General features: G+C 40.5%; 1 protein-coding gene across 6 annotated transcripts in view; it reads left to right on the top strand.

Annotated features, from left to right (window-relative positions):
- ANKRD28 (ankyrin repeat domain 28) overlaps positions 1-15,009 on the top strand; it is a 135,623-nt gene that overhangs the window by 53,110 nt on the left and 67,504 nt on the right. For all 6 annotated transcript variants that reach the window (XM_060180846.1, XM_060180844.1, XM_060180848.1 and 3 more), the window contains one exon: positions 5,888-5,966. In XM_060180846.1, coding sequence (XP_060036829.1) covers positions 5,888-5,966 — 79 coding nt within the window. The remainder of the gene's footprint in view (positions 1-5,887; positions 5,967-15,009) is intronic.

The raw sequence follows: 15,009 nt of genomic DNA, 5'->3' as shown, positions 1-15,009 counted from the left end.
AGTGCAGTTCATGAGCATGTCTTCTGTTGTACATGGGCTTCCATTTCTCCAGGGAGTATAGTAAGCACCAGAGTTTGGACACACAGAATATGAATCTAACAAAGACGTGATTGCTGTATGAGAATTCGATTTTTTTTTTTTTTTTTTGGTCCATATCTTCAAACCACATTCTTATTTTTTTTTAATATTTATTTATTCTCTTTCGTTGCCCTTGTTGTTTTATTGTTGTAGTTATCATTATTATTATTATTTTGCCTCCGAGGTTATTGCTGGGACTTGGTACCGGCACTGCGAATCCACTGCTCCTGGTGGCTATTTTCCCCCCATTTTTGTTGCCCTTATTGCTCTTGTTGTTATTGCTATTGTTGTTATTGATGCTGTTGCTATTGGATAGGACAGAGAAATGAAGAGAGGAAGGGAAGACAGAGTGGGAAAGAAAGATAGACACCTGCAGACCTGCTTCACCGCCTGTGAAATGATCCCCGTGCAGGTAGGGAGCCGGGGGTTCAAACCAGGATCCTTATGCCTGTGCTTAACCCTCTGTGCTAACGCCCAACCCCCTGTTGTAGTTATTATTAATGTCGTTGTTGTGGATAGGACAGAGAGAAATGGAGAGAGGAAGGGAAAACAGGGGGAGAGAAAGATAGACACCTGCAGACCTGCTTCACTGCTTGTGAAGCGACTCCCCTGCAGGTGGGGAGCCGGGGGCTCGAAATGGGACCCTTATGCCAGTCCTTGGGCTTTGCGCCGCGTTTGCTTAAAACACTGCGCTACCGCATTTGCTTAAAACACTGTGCTACCACCTGACTCCCCACATTCTTATTTTTTTTAACCCACTTCTCTATCTACAATTCTTTAGTAAAACCATCTAGTTCTGGACTTTTGTTTTGATGAAGGCTTTTTATTTGAATTTCCTTGATTGTAATCGGTTTGGTTAGGTTTGGCATTTCTTCCTAATTTAGGCGTAAGTTGTGTGCTCTAGGAATTTCTTTCCCCTCTTCTCGGATCTCCAGTTTAGATATTTCTCACAACTCTTTGAGTTTCACTGATACTCAGTATTTCTCCTTTTTCATGATCCTATTTAATAATGTCTTCTCTCGGGAGTCGGGCGGTAGTGCAGCGGGTTAAGCGCACATGGTGCAAAGAATCCTGTTTGGAGCCCCCGGCTCCCCACCTGCAGGGGAGTCGCTTCACAGGTGGTGAAGCAGGTCTGCAGGTGTCTGTTTTCTCTCCCCCTCTCTGTCTTCCCCTCCTCTCTCCATTTCTCTCTGTCCTATCCAACAACAATGACATCAATAACAATAATAACTACAACAATAAAAAATAAAAACAATAATGTCTTCTCTCTTTTTCTTAGACTGGGTAGGATTTACCTTTTTTTTTTTTTTTTTTAACCATTTCAAAGAATCAACATTAAGTTCCACTGATCGATTGTTTGTTTTCAGTATTTATTTCTGCTTTGATTTTTATTATTTCCCTCCTACTGTTGGATTTCTTTTAGTTCTTTTTCTAAACCCATCAAATATGAGCCTAGATTATTTAACTGAGAAGCATGCAAGTATAGCTATAAAGTTCACCCTTAGCTCTGTTTTACCTGCGCTTTACATTCTGGTATCTTGTGTCTTTATTTCATTTGTTTCCAGAGAATTTTTAATTTCCTCATTCACCCAGTAGGTGCTAAGAACATAGAATGTTATTAAGTCCCCATATTTTTTAGTGTTTTTCTGGATTTTTTTTTTTTTTTCAATTCCACTATGGTCTGAAAAGACACGGTGACTTCAGTCTCCTGGGTTGGCTGATGCTGTCTGTGTGGCGTGGCATAGCACATGTCCGTCCTCGAGATGTTCCGGGAGCATGCCTTGTATTCTGCCTTCTTGGAGTATATAGTTTTGACCTTCTCACTTCAGTCTTTTGTTCCTTATCACTTTTCTGTCCTGTTGATCTTCTGGGTGAGTGGAGTGTTAAAATCCCGCTAGAATTATCAACACCCCCCGCCCGCCCCCCCAGTTACGATGTTGCTGAGTATCTCTTCAGTTCTGCTTAGAGAGGCTTTATATATTTTAGTGTCCCTGTATTTGATGTATAGATAGTAAGGTGTGTTAGAATCTCTTGATTAAGTGGTCTCCCAATCATTACGTAAAGTCTAACCCTGTCTTTTATTACTTTCCTTATCTTCAAGTTTGTTGTGTCAGATGTATGACTGCCCTTACCATCTTTCATGACTTGTTTGCTTAGATGATTGCTTTCTAGCCTTTCACTTGGTGGCTGCTTTTGCCCTGCCAAGTTAGATGGGATTCCTGCAGACAGCAGGTGGGTTATGTCTTCTGATCTAGCTTACTACTTACTCTGTGCCTTTTGACTCAGGCCATTGACATTTAGTAAACTTATCCACTATAATGTAATGATACCCCCTTAAGACCCTGATACTTTTTAAAATTATTTTATTTATTTGATAGAGACATCCAGAAGTTGAGAAGAAGGGGGAGATAGAGAGGGAGAGAGACAGAGAGACACCTGCAGCCCTGCTTTACCACTTGTGAAGCTTTCCCCTTGCGGGTGGGGACCGGGGGCTCGAACCTTTGTCCTTGCACATTGTAACGTGCACTCAGCCAGGTGCACTACCATCCGGTCCCTTGGTGCTTTTCTTCTTTTTTTTAATAACATGTTGATATTATTTTAAAATACTACCTTAGCTTTTGATACTCTCTGCATGGCATAGGATTTTCTATCTTTTACCTTTTTCGTATTTAAGTGGTTTCTTACAGCTGTTATATAAATAGGTGTTGTTTTCATATTCTTTACCATGTACTCTTACAGCAGGGGTGGGAAATGCCCTTCCCTGGGAATTTGATATAGATAGTCAAGCCAGCAAATGTCTGCTGAACCTCCAGTGTAGTACTCTGCACTTCTTGTTTAAGATTCTCTACATTTATCACACTTGATATTATGAATTGCAAGTGTGGAATCGTTAGGTTGATCATGCATGTCAATTTAAAACAAATTTTATATAAACTTATGTCTTATTTTTTTATTAGTTGACTCAGTGAAGTCATCATTAAGTCACTGATAAATCTTCCTGCAAGGTTGTGGGATAAGAGGGGTACAATTCCATACAGTTCAGTTCCCACAACCAGAGTGCCATTGCTGTGCACTTTCTAAAGTTTGCTTTGCATTTGTTGCAGTACAGAAATTCATATTTGTAAAACGCAGCCTTGCTGTGTGAAGGGTGTACAAGATGAGTCATAGCTGATTATCTGTTATGCATTCATTGCTGAGTTGCCTGGCACGAATTTTTTTTTTTCAGGTAAATTGAACTTTTATTGAAAACAAAGCAAGTTAGGGAAAGAGATAAAGAGAAAAGAAGACTCACTTACAAGCTTTATGGTCTCATGGTGGTCCCAGGAGAGAGAGCAAGAGCCCATGTCCCAAAAAGATTTACCCCTTTAAAGCCAAAGGCCCCACTTACACCTGCAACCACTCCCATTTCGGGGTGGTCCTTCTCTCCCTCAGCATTCCCCTCTAGGAGCACAGACCCAAATTCTCTGTGGGGTATTGAAGGACGGAGTTTCGCGCTTCTGTAACTGCTTCCTGAGGCATGTGGGCAGTTGCCTGGTTGATCCATACTCCCAGACACACCTGTACTGTCCCTAATATTTCCCTAGTAGGCTAGGGCTCTGAAGAGATGAGTTTGCTGGACACTTCATGTGGTCATCTGTGCAGAGAGGTCAAGGTAGGGTCATGGCAGCGTCTGGGGCTTGATGGAAGCTTTATGGTCACGTAGTAGTCCCAGGAGAGAGCGAGACCAGATTCTTTTGCTATGTATTCTTAAGTGCTTACAACTTTATACATGCACTGTCTCTCACACCTACATAGAATTCTAAATCTCTGACTGATTGCAGCTTTTCTAAAGAAATGGAAGGGGAAATAGTATGGCAGTTAAATAATTAGTCCTCAGCCATCTCTTTGTTTCTGTGTGAATAAAGAAAGAGACTATAGTTCGAGCCCTGGCTCCCCACCTGCAGGGGAGTTGTTTCACAGGCGGTGAAGTTGGTCTGCAGGTGTCAAAAAAAAGGAAGAAAGAAAGAGACTATAGAGGTGACTAACTTACAGACTAATGGTAGTTCTGCTCTGTGTAAAATAAGTTACTTTCAAGATTCCTCAGAGAACTCAAATTTGTCACGCTTTGAGTAATTAAAAATTAAGCTGATTGCTTATATTTAGTTGATCAATTGTCAGTATTGTGATTTTCTGGAGAGGTATTTTTATTCTTTCCTTTACCCTCCACTCCCCATTAGTGGAATACCTATGATGAGGAGAAAAGCAAAATATATTAAAAATTACATGAAGAGAGACTAGTGGTAATGTGTTATACTCATGTTTTAAATAGTTTTTACATACTATAGCTAACCCTATTTCAGATTCCTGTATGTATAATCATTATGCTAGCTCCCCCACAAGCCTATTTTGGATTCCTATGAATATATTTAACTCCTTTTTGACAATCATGTTTTTCCTAACTTATTCTCAATAATCTAACTATCCCTTCTTTGAGTAATTGGGATCCCAAACTAGCAAACAACTGAAAAATCTATTGCAGAAACTTCTGTCCCCCAAAAAAGCTAGTATGTAAGGTAGTAGGTACATGAAGCAACGCATTAAATGTAGCTTCTTTCCCTGGAAGGAGACTTGAAAGAATGAAATACACACACACAGATATATATTAAAGATATGGGGGTCGGGCGGTGGCGCAGTGGGTTAAGCACACGTGGCGCAAAGCGCAGGGACCGGCGTAAGGACCCCGGTTCGAGCCCCCGGCTCCCCACTTGCAGGGGAGTCGCTTCACAGGCGGTGAAGCAGGTCTGCAGGTGTCTATCTTTCTCTCCCCCCCCCTCTGTCTTCCCCTCCTCTCTCCACTTCTCTCTGTCCTATCCAACAACAAAGCAATGTCAACAATGGCAATAATAACCGCAACGAGGCTGCAACAACTAGGGCAACAAAAAGGGGGAAAAATGGCCTCCAGGAGCGGTGGATTCATGGTGCAGGCACCGAGCCCAGCAACAACCCTGGAGGAAAAAAAAAAAACACACATATATATATATATATATATATATATATATATATATATATATATATATATTTCAAAACAAAGCATGTTAGGGAAAGAGAAAAGAGAAGAGGACTCACTTACAAGCTTTATGGTCTCATGGTAGTCCCAGGAGAGAGAGCACAATACTTTAATATATATGTAATAATATATTAAATATATCCATTACAATACTTTAATATATATAGTATATATATACACATATATATATTAAAGTTAGAAATTTATTTTAGAGCCCAAATAAAATTAGCAGAATATATTTTTAAGAAACCTTGAGTTTTTGTTTTTTTTTTTAAGGAGCATTTTAAATTTCTAGTGCTGTTTTCTCTGTTTGCCATATGAGTACGCTTAAGGATTTTGGTTAGCATACTTTGCTGTGGTTTGTCATCTAGCTGGATTGACAGTCTTAACTTACATAAACTTGTAGAAGTACAGTAGGGGGAATGTAGTTAGGAAATTTGTCTACACGTATTAGCAAGTGTTGTAGGCATCTTTATTCTAAAAAGTCTTAAGGTGTTTCTCACGTTAGCTTTTAATCTGTACTTCCTGCTGTATTTATACTATTTATACTATTCACATAAAGCCAAAGAGTATTTTTATACTTTTCTTCTCAAACTGTTTTTCTTATCAATTCTGTTATGCACGCTTGCATACTAGAATAGAGCTATTCTGGTATGCTGGTGTTCTAGTGGAAGTAATAAGTCGCTGACTTTTCTTCATTTAGAGTACATTAAAAATGGGTTTACATTGAAATTTATGCTCTCTCTTTCCTTTTCGTCACAGGACAGTGAAAAGAGAACACCCCTGCACGCTGCTGCTTATCTTGGAGATGCAGAAATCATTGAGCTTCTTATTCTCTCTGGTGTGTAACTCCTTTAAGCAAGTACATATTTTGTCATGATTGATATTTATCAAACCTAGTTAACTGTTCATTCTTAATAAGTTGAAACACTTGATTATTATTTGACTATAAAATATAAACATCACATGCCAGGTATTGTTCTGGACACTTAGGGTACATTAGAGAGCAAAGCATGTCCCCTTAATGGGATGTTAGTGGTATGCTTACTCTATAAAGAGCTAGGTTCAACTAGGTTCTTCAGGCAGCTAGAAGGTGATTTATGCTCTGGAAACAACAAAGTAATAGCTGGGGAGGTGGCCCAGTAGAACTTAGACTTTGTGTGAGATCCTGGGTTTGAGCCTCGGGAGCACATATGTCAGAGTGGTAGTCAAGTTAAATTTCAAAGTAGAACAGTGGGATAAGTGAGCTTTTTATAGAAGAGGACATCATGGGAGTTGGGCTGTAGCGCAGCAGGTTAAGCGCAGGTGGCGCAAAGCACAAGGACCGGCATAAGGATCCCGGTTCGAACCCCGGCTCCCCACCTGCAGGGGAGTCGCTTCACAGGCGGTGAAGCAGGTCTGCAGGTGTCTATCTTTCTCTCCTCCTCTCTGTCTTCCCCATCTCTCTCCATTTCTCTCTGTCCTATCCAACAACGACAACAACAATAACTACAACAATAAAACAACAAGGGCAACAAAAGGGAATAAATAAATAAAATAAAATAATAAAAAATAAATAAAAAAAAAAAAGAAGAGGACATCATACTGAGATTTCCCAGCAGACCTCATGGACCACAGAGTTAGTAGGACAATTACAGTTCTCCAAGAAGCGGTGATGGTGACTCACACAGACATGGCACTGGTGGGGATAAGAGATGATGTGGTTGTGGATAGATTTTTAATGTTACACCAGCACAATCTCTATCTCTTAAATAGCTCTTATTTAATTTTGTATGGGTGTCTATTAATTACTTTTAGGGAATTACTCTTTGTAATTTTGGCTAGTCCGTTGACAAGTAGTAGTAGAAATATGCCTTACAGAATAGCTTCTGTTGCCACAGGAATACTTGGTTGTAGCTAAATGATGAAAGCAATATTTATTGGACAAGGCTATCCATAACTGAAATGTACTTGTATTGCCTGATAACATTAAATAAATATTATTCCTTTGTTATTTGGGAGATGGAGGCTGAAATTTTGAGTGAAGAATCCATTCAGTAGTAGTAGCCTAAGTAGAATTTGGTAGTTATGAACTTATTAATTTTTGTTGTGTGGACCCATAGAATGAACTCAGGATCTCATGCGTATGTGATACCACACAGCGTCCTTCTGAGCCAACTGCCTTTCTTTTGATCTTAGAGAGATAGAAAGGAGAGCTGCCACCACATAGGTCTATCACCCCTGGAGCTTATCCTCTGGTACTCTCCATGTTGCTTCTCTGAGTTCTTAACGCTCAAACCCAGGACCTTATACCTGCGTAAGGCATATGCTTTACAAGCAAGGTATCTCTCAGCCTCTGATCATATAGAATTAAATATAGTTAACGTGGACCCAGCCAGGAGTCATACTAGTTTCTTCATGAATAACTTCATCACTGTTGTGCTTCCTTAAAGATGTCTGTTCCTCTGTGAATATTAGCTCTTTAATTTTTAGGTGAAACTTATTAGAGATAAGATCTCACCCAATTGAAAAAAAAAAACCTTCTATTTCCTCTTAATTGAAACATCTTCAGCCTTAACGTTGTGAGTCTAGGATTTGGCATAGTGATTCTGCTGCATTTTTTAAGTCAAAAATTTTGTTCTGTTTATTTCGTTTTGACATTAAGATTATATGTCTCAATATAGAAAAGGTTTTGTGTGTATGTGTTTGCCATGTTTAATTTTCCTTGCAAATGCCCAAAGCTTGACTTAATCCCTTATTTTAAAAGTGATGTTTTGAAGAGCCACACAGTGGTGTACCTGGTAAGAGTGCTTACCTCACTGAGCATGAGGATCGGGGTTCAACGCCTTGGAGGGGGAGGATTTACAAATGGTGAAGCAGTACTCAGCTGTCTCTCTCCCTCCAGCACTATAAATCCATTGCTCCTGGCAGCCATTTTCCCTTTAATTATTTATTTATTTCCATTGTATTTGATAGGACAGAGAAATTGAGAGCAGAGAGGGAGAGAGGCACCTGCAGAACGTGCTTCACTGCTGATAAAGCGCCCTCCCTGCAGGTGGGGTGCAGAGGCTCAAACCCAGGTCCTGAGCATAGTACTATGTGCGCTTAACTGGGCGCACCACCACCTGGCCCAAGGAGTGAAGTTCTGCATCTAAGCGCTTTAGTTAAGGGGCTTGTAAGTGTGGTAATCAGACCGCCCATAGGACTGTGACAGTATTGATAGCTTTGAAATAAGAATTGACAGAGTGCTTAATTTCTTTTGAATAAAGTAAAATTTACATAAGACCAACCACTAGTTCAACTTGTCTTTGTAAAATAATTTTGTATGTATTTTGTGAGTTTTGTAAGGTAGAAGAGTACAGTTCTAAATAAAGTGAGTTATTCACAGTTCTCAGAATTAAACAAAAAACAAGTCTTGCGTTAGTCTCAAATTGTGTGGCGCCTCTCTGCTTCCAGTTACTTCCGACTTAGTTTCTTCTGTTCTCCCCTTTGCTTACTCTCTTCTTTCATTCTTTGTTCTCTTTAAATTTTTATGGGGGGATTAATGGTTTACAGCAACAGTAAATACAGTGACTGGTGCATGTGTAAAACTTTGTTTCCTGCAAAACACCCTCCCCTCCCCCACTGGGTCCTCTGCCACCATCAGGCATCAGGACCCGCAAGCCCCCGTCCCCTAGGGTCCTTTGCTTGGGTGCAGTACACCAACCCAGGCCAAGTTCTGCCTCATGTTTCCCCTTCTGTGATTTCTCAACTTCGTCCATGAGTAAGATCATCCCATATTCACTCACCCCTCTCTTTCTGGTTTATCTCATTTAACATGGTTCCTTCAAGCTCCATCCAAGATGAGGAGAAGATAGTTCTCAAAGTTACCCCCAGGAAAGGAGATGATAATTTTGTTGAGGTATCATACTTCCTGTCTTTAACTACTATAAAACAGTAGTTAATGTAGTGTTGTATTGAAACAACAATGGACACTAAGACCAATGGAATAGATCTCCGGAACAAAAAACCCACACATATAGACACCTAATAGATGATAAAGGAGCCAAAACCGTTCAATGGAACAACGAAGGCCTCTTCAGCAAAGTGGTGCTGGGGAGATGTGGACGGCCACATAGAGGAAAAGTGAAGCTAGAGCTCCACTCAACGCCATGTGCCAAACCAGGGACTGTTACATTCTTGATGGGAATACAACCCAGTGCAGCCTCTTTGCAAAACAGTATGGAGTGTCCTTAAATAAAAATGTAGACGCCATGTGATCCAGCATTAGCACTCTTGGACATCTATCCAGATGACACAAAAACACTAACCTGAAGGGACAGGTGTACCCTTGTGTTCATAGCTGTCCTATTCACAGTAGCCAAATATGGAAACAACCTAAATGCCCATCGACAGCTGACTGGATAAAGGAGGTCTGCGACATATATTCAGTACTACTCTGCAACTGAAGATAGACTGCATCCTTTGACAAAATTGATGGAGCTGAGGGTGATAATGTTCAGTGAAGTAAGTAAAGAAATGAAAGACAACTACCAGATGGTTTCACTCACATGCAGAATATGTACCATCTGGAACTTGGGTGGGGGATGGGACCAGAAGAAGCAGACAAACTGTCTAAGCCTTTATGAGAGCTATGTTGGAAGAACAAGCACTATGAGGCAGGAGCAGTTTGGAGGCAAATAAAAAGAGTAGTAGGAGGTGAAGCAGAAGGAACCAGGAAATATTTCACCCACTAGAGCACATGCCATGAGGTCCTGGATCCATGGTCAGTACGGGGGAGTGGGGTTGGGGTATGGATGATGGAGCAATGATGTGGTTTTCTCCTCTTTCTTTCCTTCCTCTCTCTGAAATGCTAAAATAGTTGGTCTGGGATGCTATTATCATTCAAGCACAAGACCCTAGTCTCACATTTAAAAATAGACTGGAAGTAAGGATCTGGATCATATTTGGTCTTGTAGACTATAGGAAAGACTTGCTTTAATCCCTAAGTGATACTGGAAGGATTAATGGTTTACAGTAAATTAAGTTGTTGGGATGTGTGTAACATTTTTCAGTTTTCTGCAAAACACACCCCCTCACCACCACCACCATCAGGACCTGAAAGCCCCACCCCTACCACAGAGTCCTTTACTTTGGTGCAGTACACACACCAAACCCAGTCCAACTTCTACATTGTATTTTTCCCTTTCTGTTCTTGTTTCTCAACTTCTGTGCATGAGTGAGATCACCCCACATTCCCCATATTTAACCATTTCTTTCTGGCTTATCTCATTTAACATGATTCCTTCAAGCTCCATCCAAGATGAGATGAAGAAGGTGAATTCACCTATTTTTTTTTTTTCCCTCCAGGGTCATTGCTGGGGCTCAGTGCCAGCATCATAAATCCACTACTTCTGGAGGCTATTTTTTCCTTTTTGTTGCCATTGTTGTTGTTGTTACTGTTGTACTGTTGTTGGACAAGACAGACACCTGCAGACCTGCTTCACTGCTTGTGAATCCACACACACACACACACACACACACACACACACACACACACACACACACACACACACACGTGAGGAGCTGGAGGCTGGAACCAGGATCCTTATGCCAATCCTTGGGTTTTGTGCCATGTTCGCTTAACCCGCTGCACTGCGCTGCTGCCCAGCCCCAAAGTCACCATTTCTAATAGCTGCTATACAGGTATATGTATCATGGCATTCTTTGCCACTCCTGTTGTTGGACACCTAGGTTACTTCAAGGTTTTGGCTTTTACAAATGGTGCTGCTGTGAACATAGGTATAAACAGATCTTTTTGAATGGTGTGTTTGGTTCCTTAGAATGTATTCCCAGGAGAGGAATTGCAGGATCATAGGGGAGGTCCACTTCTAGCCTTCTGAGAGTTCTCCAGACTGCTCTCCACTGGGGTTGGACCAATTTACATTCTCTCCAGCAGTGCAGGAGGGTTCCTTTGCCCCCACAACCTCTCCAGCATTTGCTGTTACTATCCGTTCTGATGTATGACATTCTCACAGGGTGAAGTGGTACCTCATTGTCTTTATTTGCATTTTTCTGACCATCAGTGACTTGGAGCATTTCACTTTTTATCCTCCTTGTAAGTTTTTAGGGCGCTTTAGTTGACTTACGAATGTACTGCCAGGAGCCAGGTGCTGGGTACCTGGTAGAGCACACATGGTAGAGCACACCATCAGACCCCAGGCTCGACTTCCTGCTCCCCGCCTGCAGGAAGCTTCAGGAGCAGTGAAGTGGTGCTGCAAGTGTCTCTCTCCCTCCTCCTTGATTTCTGTCTTTATCTGAAAAATCAGTGAATATATTGATAAACTTTCAATAAAACTGAGAGCCAGAAATTAGACCCAGGTGGTCTGACTTGAGGTCTCGATTTCGAGCACTGTCACAATTTAAACATCTCTCCTGTCCCTTTATTGCTCTACCTTCTGTACTGCCTCCCACACCTACCTACTAATCAGTAAGACTTACATGGTAGGTGACTTTTATTTAAAAGCTTTTTTTCTGTAATAAAGAAATGAGTATCACTATAAATATAACAGTGTAAACAAGTTTCCTCTCTCCTCCTCTATAACTCCTTTACTGCAGTGTTTCCTTACCTCTAACCAAGAAATAAAAATAGGACATAGAGATGACATAAATATTATTGTAAATGTTACTATAAATAGGGATAAAGCCATGTTCTAAGTGTCTCAGTATACTCTCTGCTCATCTATCTCACCTTTCTCTCTTATTTCTTCTCCTCTAATGCATTGACTTAATTAAGATATGAATGTTAGTATAAATCTGGATGATATGGGTATGGATGCGAATGTGAGTAGGAAAATAAATATACAGTGGTCCAGGAGATGGTGCAGTAGATAAAGCATTGCATTCGCAAGCATGAGGTCCTGAGTTCTATCCCTAGCGGTACATGTAACAGAGTGATGCCTGGTCCTTTCTCTATCCTCCTATCTTTCTCATTAATATAAATAAAATATTTTTATTTAAGTTTAATTTAAATTTTCTGATTTTCTAAGTATGTATAGATACTTTCACATGAGTTAATTTTGATGCTTGTATTTAAAACCATAGGTTTAGTGGGATTGGTTCCTTTTGAGTGTGATGAGGGAAGGCTCTGTTCTAGATCACCACCTGTCTGTGTGCCTTCCTTCTGTATGTCTGTGTTTACCTGTCTTCATCTGTAATTATACGGTTACTAGTCCTCTTGGATCAAGGCCCATCCTGATGAGTTTGTTCTAAGTTAATCACATCTGTAGAGATTCTGTCTCCAAGTAAGATCATGCTGAGGTGCTCACTTCAGAACTTCAACTTGGGTTTAGGGTAAATAGTATCTTGCTCATAACACCTTCTGAAAGGAGATAATGCAGAAGCTGATTTGTTTGCTTCCTCCCATGTTACAGGTGGAAAAGTAGAAATGATTGTTTTTGGTAGCCTCCCAAAGGGGAAAGCATTATTTCCAGTGTGGGAAGAGTGATGGGAGTACTTGGCTTCTGTCCCAGATCACTGAATATGTAGTCTCCTCTGTAGCTTAGAAACAGAAAAGATTACTCCTCTGCAAATAGAACCTTTATTAGTGTAGTTATTTATGATTATTGCAAACATATGAAAGTAGAAATAACTTTCAACAATATCTGCTATCAAGAACTTAGCCTGGATCAGACTTTAAAAAAAATTATTAGTGATTTAACATTGATTAACAAAATTATAAGATAGCAGGGGTATAATCCCACTCCTTTCCCACCACTAGAGTTCTGAGTCCTCGTTTGTCCACTGGACGCTACAGTAGTTCTCCCAAGCTCAGGTATGGGCTGACTGTTGCTTCCATAATTATCAGTCTACATGTAAAATATATTTGCCCATTTTTCCTAAGGTCCTCTCTTCTCTTCCTTTCTAAGTCACGCCTTCTACTTCTGAGTGTCCTTCCCTTCCCCCACCCTCTTCTCTTTCTAGGTCCTGATAGGATTGGATTTCAAAACCCTTTGGTCATCTTCCCCCAACATTTCTCCCTCGCCTCTCGCAGTTTTTATCTCTGTCAAATACTAGAAAAATCAAAAAACGGTTTTCTGTAAGTGTTGATTTACAATCATTGTTGGTCACCTTATCCTTAAGTTGCTATTTTCATTGTCTTCAGCTTCTTAGTAATTTCTCCTGCCCTGGGTCTTTCAGTAACCTATTTCAAGACCTGATACAAGACTGCTGTTTTCTGTATTCTATTTTGAAGACTAGGAAATGATAATGAAGTCTTCTGCATGTCTGTCTGTATTTGTGTGACATGAAATCATTCTTATAAACTGCAGATATGTTCTGTCCTGCATAGAGTTGGTGATAAGGTCCGGGAAGTGGTGCAGTGTAGCATGTTGGTCTCTAGCATAAGGTCTTGAATTTGATCCCCAGCAGCAAATGTACCACCAGGGTGATGGCTGGTTCTTTCTCTCTCCCTCCTTCCTGTTCTCCTTCTCCTTTTTAATAAATAAGTAATACAAAAAAATATTTACTTTTGGGGCCAGGTGGCACACCTGGTTGAGCACACATTACCATGTCTGAGGACCTAGGTTTAAGTCCCCGGTCTCCACCTGCAGAGGGAAAGCTTTTAAAGTGGTGGAGCACCGCTGCTGGTATCTTTCTCTCTCCTCTGTCTCCCCATTCCCTCTCAGTTTCTGACGGTCTGTATCCAATAAAAAAAAAAACAAAGATTTAAAAAAATTAAAGGGGCCAGATGGTGTAAGACCTGGTTGAGTGCACATGTTGCAATCCACAAGGACCCAGGCTCAGGTCCCCAGCCCCCACCAGGAGGAGAGTTTTGCTAGTGGTGAAGCAGTGCTGCAAGTATCTACCTCTCCCCTCTCAATTTCTTTCTGTCTCTACCCAATAAATAAATGAATAAGAAAAAATGCTCACATTGGGACTGGGCGGTAGCACAACAGGTTAAGCGCACATGGCACAAAGCACAAGGACCCGCAGCATAAGGATCCCAATTCAAGCCCCTGGCTCCCCACCTGCAGGGGAAGCAGATCTTCTGTTGTCTATCTTTCTTTCCCCCTCTCTGTCTTCTCCTCCTCTCTGGACTTCTCTCTTTAGAACAAGGGGGACAAAAATGGGAAGAATGGCCTCTAGGAGAAGTGGATTCATATAGCGCAGGCACTGAGCCCCAGCAATAACCCTGGGGGCAAAAAAGAAATGCTCACACATATTTGGCTATATTTAGCTTTATTTCTCTGTATAAAGACTGTTTTGTATTTTAAGTGAATATGTTTTCCTTTTTTCCTGTCTCCATCATTTGTTACCTTTGCGGCTAGTTTTTTAGCAATTCGAGTAGTTAACTTTATCCTGGACCCTTTTTCTGTTACTGGGGGGCTTTATAATTTATCTTAAAATGTAAGCCATATATGCCTGCTAATCTATAAAGCATATACTAATTAACCAACGTGGGTGTGAGAGATCATCTTTCTGTTGGTGTCCTTAAAGATAATAGTCAAACCATTTCCATATGCTTGATCTTAAATTTCTAGGAAATCAAAACATTTGATGAGAAGTACATGATTTATCAACAGAAGAGTGTCTTCTGATAAAGATTACCATCAAGTGAGCATCCCGTCACACTTATCTTCTTACAGATAAATATCTTTAATATCTAACAAAATTAAACAATTTTTAGCAAATTACCTAAGAACTTGCTATGTAATGTATGCTTAGCCATTAATTAATTCTTTATTGCACTCACTTGTTTTTTGATAAATCAACTTTGCTTTTGTCACTGGAAGCAAAGTGACAGAAGAAGTAATTAGAATAACTTGAAAAGGAAGAATGGTGACAGCAGGGTTTGGAATTAGGGCTCTCAGATGCACTGTGCAAACTGGGCTTCTTCAGTTGTAAGCTGATCACCCTTGTTCAGA

Source organism: Erinaceus europaeus, chromosome 21, assembly GCF_950295315.1.
Source record: "Erinaceus europaeus chromosome 21, mEriEur2.1, whole genome shotgun sequence".
Classification (NCBI taxonomy): Eukaryota; Metazoa; Chordata; class Mammalia; order Eulipotyphla; family Erinaceidae; genus Erinaceus; species Erinaceus europaeus.
This window is presented reverse-complemented; position numbering and strand designations above follow the sequence as displayed.